The sequence below is a fragment of the Anguilla anguilla genome, chromosome 2 (assembly GCF_013347855.1).
Source record: "Anguilla anguilla isolate fAngAng1 chromosome 2, fAngAng1.pri, whole genome shotgun sequence".
NCBI lineage: Eukaryota > Metazoa > Chordata > Actinopteri > Anguilliformes > Anguillidae > Anguilla > Anguilla anguilla.
In genome coordinates this window covers 52,613,064-52,621,049 of record NC_049202.1, presented here as the reverse complement: position 1 = coordinate 52,621,049, position 7,986 = coordinate 52,613,064, and the positions used below count along the sequence as shown (strand labels likewise).

The window sequence follows — 7,986 nt, the reverse complement described above, 5'->3', positions numbered from 1 at the left end:
ACTAGGCTACTTTAGAAATTCAGATAATAGCATTTAAAAGCATGCAGCAGAATAAGAGATAATTTGCATTTGATTACAATGTTCACAAAAAGTCCAACAAAAATGTAAAACTACATGCGAATTTTTTATATAACGGAAAACGTATAAGATATTGGAGAAAGTACATTCTATTCATTTGCTTAACGTGAATAGATGTAACAAAAAATGTACACGGACCATTTAGATGTGCGCTCCACGTCACCATAAGAGAGATGTCATTTATCAACGAGAAATTAGCAGCTGGGGAAGATATAATTGAATGGTTGTTAGTAGCTGGGGAGAATTAAAAGACCGTAGAATTAGTGGGTCAAGTGGGGGAGTGAACCAGAGTAATGATGGTGGAAATAGTTTTGATGGTTATGATGATGATGATGATAATGATGATTATTATTATCTTATTTTCTTATCATTAGGCGTATCAACTCATAAAATAATTAGGCAACAGAATAAATATTAAAATAATTTATGTTGGTTCAATATTCAACGCACAAAAATAACTTAATTGTGTATTGCAACTTGTGTAGCAACAAAACACTCTAACTGAGCTGCTTCTCAACATTGAGGCAAAAAACCCAAAACAATATTAATCTCAGTCTAGCGCTGACATCAGACAAACGTAAACGAACCAGCCAAAGAAATGCGCGTTTAGAATTATGACACAACGGTCTTTCTAGCACCATGATATCAGCGCCTGGGTTCAATCACGTGGTACATCTCAGTTGAAGAGCCCACGGTGTATCACGTGATTCTTGTCTTGTGACTTACCAGACTGCCTGCAGGAAAGCATTTGTCTAAGTTTACAGGAGAGTTTCGAGGGTCTCGGTTATCTGAGATTTTATTTAATTATTTATTTATTGTTTTAGGAAAAGGAATAAACAAAAAACGGAGCAACGCTGAGAAAGAAGTACTCTAGTTGTTACTGGATTCCTGCTGGGCTGCCACCTTGTTCTTCCTAAGATTTAGAGTGAACAGAGCGAGAGATTGAGTCGCTAGCAGACTTGCTAAACTAGCTAGCTAGCTAGTTAGCTAGTCAGCTACCATCAACATCTATATGAACTTGGAGTGAATGTGGTGAGCTTGCGAAGGGGTATTTGTTTTCCTTAGTTGCGTTCTTGCCTTTTTAATGGGTAACATAGTCAGCCGCTTCTCGCTTTCTAGCGCTCTAGGTGGCCTTGAGGAACCCCAGGCAAACTAATAAAAGTTGTGTTGTCTGCACTGTGAAAAGTCCAGGGTAGACAGAACAAAAATATAACATAAATTAGCAAACTAACCTAGCCAAAGAAGGAACGCGTCGGACATGGATAGCAAGCCTTTGTTGCAAGACAAACCCCCTGCCTACAATGTTGTGCCTGGGCCATACGAATACGGGCAACAACACAATTATGGAGCTATACCGCCGCCTGCTCCCCCGCCACCGCACTTCCAACAACCGCCCCCACCATATCAGTATCCTGATGGACAAGGCAAGTGATTTATTATTACTTGTAGTATTTTGCAGTTCGCTGTGTTGTTTGGAAAAAATGTTCGCTATAGTAATGTTCTTAATATAACTAAATGACGGTACAAAACGCTTGCTCATACGCTAGGAATACATTTTTATACTTGTCTTGAAACATTAGAGCGAAGCTCATCACCCGAATCTCCCGTTGAAACGTCTGAGTTTCTCTTGTATTATAACCCATTATTCGTTTCATATTCTGTCATTTATTCCCAGTGTTGTATAATAACGGAATACTTGACATACGGATATCTGATTCGATACTTTTTTAAGATTACATGATTATATTTAAAATTGCCTCTACGTACAGCGCGCGCGCACACACGTGCAACCACAACACATGCACGCACACATCACATGCACAGGAGGATGATCAGGAAGCGAGTGTACAATTGAAGCTACAGAAAAAAAGAACCCACAATCTTGACAGAAACATAAAAATGTCTAATGTCTCCCCCCCCCCCCCCCCCCCCCCCCCCAAAATGTTCACAGGTTGTAGCTTGTGCATTTAAATATGTCAGTGTTTGGTATAAATTTGTTTAGGAACAGGAGTGCCTTCTTTTGCGAAGTTAAAGCAGCAACCTTGAAAGGGCATTAATGCTACTGAAGTCATTTAAAACAATCCCTGACTAATAACAAAGCAGAGTGTGACTAACAAAGCAGCACACCTAAGCCGATTCAGCTGAGCTGTTAGCTTTAGAGTTCACACTGCTACAGGGAATCATGGTGAAGATGTTACCTGACCCAAATGGTAATCAGCAAGTTTTTTATGCAGGGGCAGGTGTTATGTTGTATGAATTGGAAAAAAAGAAGAATTTACAGTTTTATAATGTCTGTCACACTTAAAAAATCAAATTTGTCTCTACCACTTTGGCACATAAATCTTTACTGTTGAAAATCTGCTGTACTCTAATATTGAACAGTTTATAGAACTTGTATGAATTAAAAAAAAAAAAAATACTACAAAGAGCTGTGAAGGTCCTGGAAATTGAAATCTGAATTATTTGCCGATGTGTTGTTTTATTACTTTTTTTTTGTTGTTGCTTTTTTAAATTTTTTGCCAAGAAATATTTTATGATTCTTGCAAAAAAAAAAAAAAAAACTATATAAAACCCGTGTCGAAGTTGGCTTGCTTTCGCCCATGGCCAAACACCAGGTTTTCATTCAACTTTTGTAAGGATGAGGCAAGCTAAGTTGGATGTGGAGAAAGCAATAGATAGCAATAGCAATAGAAAGTGGATCGGTGAGAAGGCCTACCATTAGCTAGCGACAATTATATAGCTGTCATATTCTGGGAAATATAACAATATAATTTAATATGTAACAGTTTGAATCCAGTGGACCTGGACCTTTAACCAATGTTTAACAATACATTTCCAGGTAAAGGTATTGCAAGTCCTTTGTCTGAGATTTCGCTCTCTCATTCTCTCACCCAGGATACCCACAGACCTCTGTCCAGCCGCCCCCTGTTTCTCAGCAGCCAAACTACGGAGGCACATACACCATAATTCAGCCGTCAGTGGTTGTGGTAGGAGGCTGCCCAGCTTGCAGGTAAGAGGACACTTGCTCATCAGGACTGACTCAGTCTGTGGCTGTAAGGGTTCTAGTGTGATGCTGTGTTGGGGGGTAAATGTTTAGTACATATGTAATGTTTTATAACTTTTTCCTTAAGAAAGAGTAACAAAAGGAAATCTTTTGCTGCAACCTCCTGTTCAGATTACTAACACTACAATCTCCTGCTACTGCATTTTTTCTCTCCTGCCCGCAATAACCTGACTGTCATTACGATGTAAATTGCTTATGTTTAGGACAAACACATGCCATGAATTCCTGCAATGATGAAGAGAAGGTCAAGTTTTATGATGTTTCTAATGATTATTATTATTTTTTTCACATACATACAGGTAGTGACCAAAAGTTGGAAAAATTTGGGTTAATAAGGGTTACAACTTAAATTCAACACAGGTTCTTCCATACAGGTGTAGTTTGAGCTAGTAAAGCAATTAACATTTCAATAGTGCTCATGGCCATGTACAGAAATGCTGTACATGGCCTGGATGTTAGCTGGGCAGGTTTGGCAGGAGCCTCAGTGATGGTGACAGCTCAGCTTGCTGATGTTTCACAAGGAACAGTGTCTAAAGTGTTATTGACATGGAAATTTGAGGGAAAGACATTATCAACAAAGGACAGCTGTGATTGGATGTGGATACTCCTGGGCCATGATGCCTATGCTTTACTTTGAGGTGCAAGGCTAAGCACAGGTAAGCAACTCAAAACAGAACAGACTACAAATTTCAATAACAGGAATGAGTGGGTTGTTTCATCAAGAACATTCTGTTAAGAAATCTGTGAAGCAGGTGAGACCATAATTGGATTGCAGTGCACAAATCCTTTATTACGCCTGGCAATGCATATTTGCAAGTCCGTCAGTGCAAGGAGCACAGGCAATGGACTGTCAAGCTGTGGATAAATATGATATGGTCAGATGAATCATATTCAGCATGTTCTTGATTAATGGAAACATGTACGCGTAGTAAACACTTAAAAAGAAAAGAAACCCACAGGCCTGCGTGATTGGTTCCAGCAGTGAATGGTTTCTAGGGTGCTGTAATGGTGAGGGGTGCATATTTCCTGGTGTGGCTTGGATGTACTTTTCCTCTTAGAAGGCAAGATCAATACTAATTTTTGCTTAATGATTTATCACCATCACACGTTGCAGCATTCCTTTCCTGCCAGGAGTGTCTTCCAGAATTACAATGCCCCTGTCCAAAGCATGTATGCTCACGCTGTGGTTTGATGACCATGGCAGCGAAGATATTCCATGGCCTTCTTAATCACAAGATATGAACCCAGTTGAGCTTTTGTGAACAACTCTGGAAGAATTCTAGGTGCTGGTAGATTCTATATCACGGAGGATACAAGCTGTGTTGGCAGTACGTTGTGGCCCAATGCCCTATTAAGTAACTTCATACTGATGTTTCGCCCTTTTGGACACAACCTGTATGTCATGGGTTTTTTTTTGGTAAACTGACCCATTAGAACGAGTAACCTTTTGAGTACAGTAGGATGCATATTTCTGTTCTGTGCTGGTTGGCAGTCAGTGGCCAAGCTCATCATTGGGTTGGCATAATTAATTTATGAATTTATGCAGGAAAACTCCTTCATTTAAAATTACAGCAACAAGTTTTTTGTTGGGACTAAAGGTTCCAACTATTCATTAAACTTTCTCCATCTCCTATGATTTCACAAACTTGACCTGCAGCGAATGTTTTTAAAAAAGCCACTGTTTGAAGGAAAAACAAAATGGCTGCAATAATGATTCCAATATTAAATAAATTGCTCCACAAAAAGGGACTGTCTTTGTTTTTGCAGTCATGTAACAAACTTGTCATTCTTCAAGAAAAGCAGCCATGAGAACTGTAGGTCTACATCAGCCCCGATTTATTAAAGAGAGTCCAATGCGCACTTCAACCAAAGATGCATGACACTGGCAGCTATCACATGCAAAGCTTATAAATTATTAGATAAACTGCAGCCTACTGCTAAGTACTACTAAGGATGAATGAGAAAAAGCGTCCCAGTACTAGTCACTGTTATGACAGTTAACAGAAAATCTCAAGAGCACTTGCAACAATTTATATAGTTTCACAATGGCCCCCTGCTTTTCTGCTCAACAATTGATACAATTTGGTTGCACAACATGCAGTTTATTGTGAGACCACACCGAAACAATAGGCAAAGATTTTAAATCTAAAAAAATCTGAACTGAAACTGGAGAGATTAACTGTGGTTGCATCTTTTGTCTAGAAAACAAAGGCAAATGAGAGAGAGAGAGCAGGCATATTGCGGTTTAAGATATGAGAGGCATTTCTCAGCACTAATTTTCTAGGCACAATCAATAACAAACCACATTTTTAAAGTCACCTTTCATCCTTAATCCACGATTAAACTTGAAAATATAGACAATGCCTTTTTGAAAACACAATCGTGCAATGATGCCCAATTCATTGCCTCTTTGATGTATAACTGTTGTTGTATACTTTTCTATAACTGGAAAATAGTACGTGTCCAGAAGCCAACCTTCACAATTCAGTTTTCTTGGTGCCAAGTTGAGAGCATTAACTTCCACTAATCAGATCCATGTTTCTCAATAATATGTTTAAATCTTAAGCTTACCTCAGTCATCTTGCGCTGAACTTCTAATGAATGCACTCTCCAGTTGAAGTCACATTGTTACACAGATGTTCTCCAAATTAATTCATTTACATTTTATTGAATTTAAAAATACCAGTCGATAGAATAAAGACAACAATCAGAGTAATAAACAGTTTATGCATAAAAACTGAAGTTGTCCCCCCCCCCAAAAAAAAATAAAAAATAACCCACTTCATATCAACCAATCAGGCTGAGAAGAAAATACAATCCTTTCAGTTATTCATTTCTCAAAGCAGCGTTTCAACTGAAAATGCATTATTTTTCCTCTTTTTTAATTTGCTAAATTGCCTGTCCCTACATTTTAGCAGTACAGTAAGTGATTGACACATTTACTTTGAAGTTAATAAACATGCTTAGAAGTATTACTTGTGGTAATCAGGTTATTAATTTGAAATGATTAGTGTTCCAACATGGGATGATTGTTGAACGAGAGGCTTGAGAAGAGATTATACTGTAGCAACACCTGTTGCTGTTAGCACTGAGGAGGTAACTATCTAGATATTATCTAGTCTGTAGGTAATCGGAGCACTAATTTAGTCAAGCGAGCTTTGTTGGGCTGAATGGCCTGTTCTCATCATTATGTTATGCTATGTTATGTAACTTACAGACTACAAACAAAGGCAGGAATTTCTCTGTTCCCTAAACATGATGCATCTGCTCCCTAGGGTTGGGGTGCTGGAAGATGACTTCACCTGCCTGGGGATTCTCTGTGCCATTGTCTTCTTCCCCATTGGAATCCTCTTCTGCCTTGCACTACGCCAGAGGAGATGTCCCAACTGTGGGGCCACCTTCGGTTAGAGGGACCACGCTGTAACTCACTGGATCCTAATGCTTGTCACTCAAATATTCAGATGGTATTTGTTTTTGCATTTGTACACTGGTGATGCCATGCACATGCCACCTAGTGACATGAAGGTACTTTGTAAAGCAGCTGAAAAGAAATGACATTCACATTTTCATTCACATGCATGAACTGCCTTTCGCTTTTATTGATTAGTAATCGATTAGTGATTGGTGCCTTTGGGGGGAAAATGGAAAAAGAACAAATCAATTAAGAAGTATAATACATTGTATGAATGTATTATACAATTGTGTTGCTTGTGGAATTGCTGCTTTGATTCATATGCTAGAAGCAGGTAGTCTGGTGTAATATGAATCAGTTACAAGGGCATCGTTTTCATTCATATATTTTCCACAGCACTGCATTACCCCAGCTTCTGTAGCCCCAGAGCTGGGTCTTGATAGCTTAATTAAAAAATACATGGTTCTTTCATCCTGTGCTTCGGATTGAATGATTCCCTGACGGTTTGCTTCTGTAAGAGCAATGTTATTGATTTATTTTATTTTCTTCCAGTCTTCTTTCACAATAAATATATGCATAGTTTTCATCGTTCAAAAGACCAAACCCTGTCCACAATTTCCCACTATTAGTTCTGTGAGCATAGTACAGAAGAGACATAATTACAAGGCAGGCACAGCTGAATGAATGCATTCAATTATACATTTAGCTCTTAAAGCAAAATGTTTTTTAATGAATGAGATGCTTTATATTCCGAACATGTTATGCATTACTTTTTTGTAAATCAAGCCAGCATTGAATAGCTGTTCTCCAGGATGGGGGCCATGTGTTAACTGTACTGATCTTTGGTGAAGGTTATAATTATTAACGATTTTAGGGCATCTGCAGATCTTCAGCATCACAAAACATAATGGTGACACAAAAATGTTTCTGCAGATGTTACAAATTCAGGAAACGTACATATTCTCTCGATCAAGGGAAGTCTTCTGTGATTATGCATTTTGAACTGGCATTCTTTAACCTCTGGAACATGCGACCCTCCTTTCCCCAGACACCTGAATTGCTTCCCTTTTAATGAAAGACAATCAAGTGTGTTTCTGTGTATGCTGCATCCTTGTATTGAATGGCAAATTAGAAATGTTAAAGATGTAATTATTTCAAGTAGTTTCAATGGTATAATGCTCTTTAACCACACCACAATTGCTGTTAGAATTTAAGGCCACACTTTTATATACTGCAAGAGAATTGTAAATAAAAATGATATGAACAGAGGAGTTTTGTTTGGTATAATTTCATCACGCTTGACATTAGCTTGTGCATATGACAGTCAGTTGTAAAACTGGGGTCTTGCATTTCAAGATACAATGCAATGGTCTCCTTTTTTAACACTCGTTTCACTGATGCCATGGATGTTACAGATCTGACACCTGCCATA

The 7,986-nt window shown here is 38.4% G+C and overlaps 1 protein-coding gene across 1 annotated transcript; it reads left to right on the top strand.

Annotated features, from left to right (window-relative positions):
• Positions 1 to 777: 777 nt before the first annotated feature.
• On the top strand, positions 778 to 7,822 carry LOC118220773 (brain protein I3-like). Its single transcript, XM_035404971.1, has 3 exons — positions 778 to 1,502; positions 2,974 to 3,088; positions 6,418 to 7,822. The coding sequence occupies exons 1-3, from the start codon at positions 1,337 to 1,339 to the stop codon at positions 6,548 to 6,550; spliced, it is 414 nt and encodes a 137-aa protein (XP_035260862.1). The 5' UTR covers positions 778 to 1,336; the 3' UTR covers positions 6,551 to 7,822.
• The last annotated feature ends 164 nt before the right edge of the window (positions 7,823 to 7,986 follow it).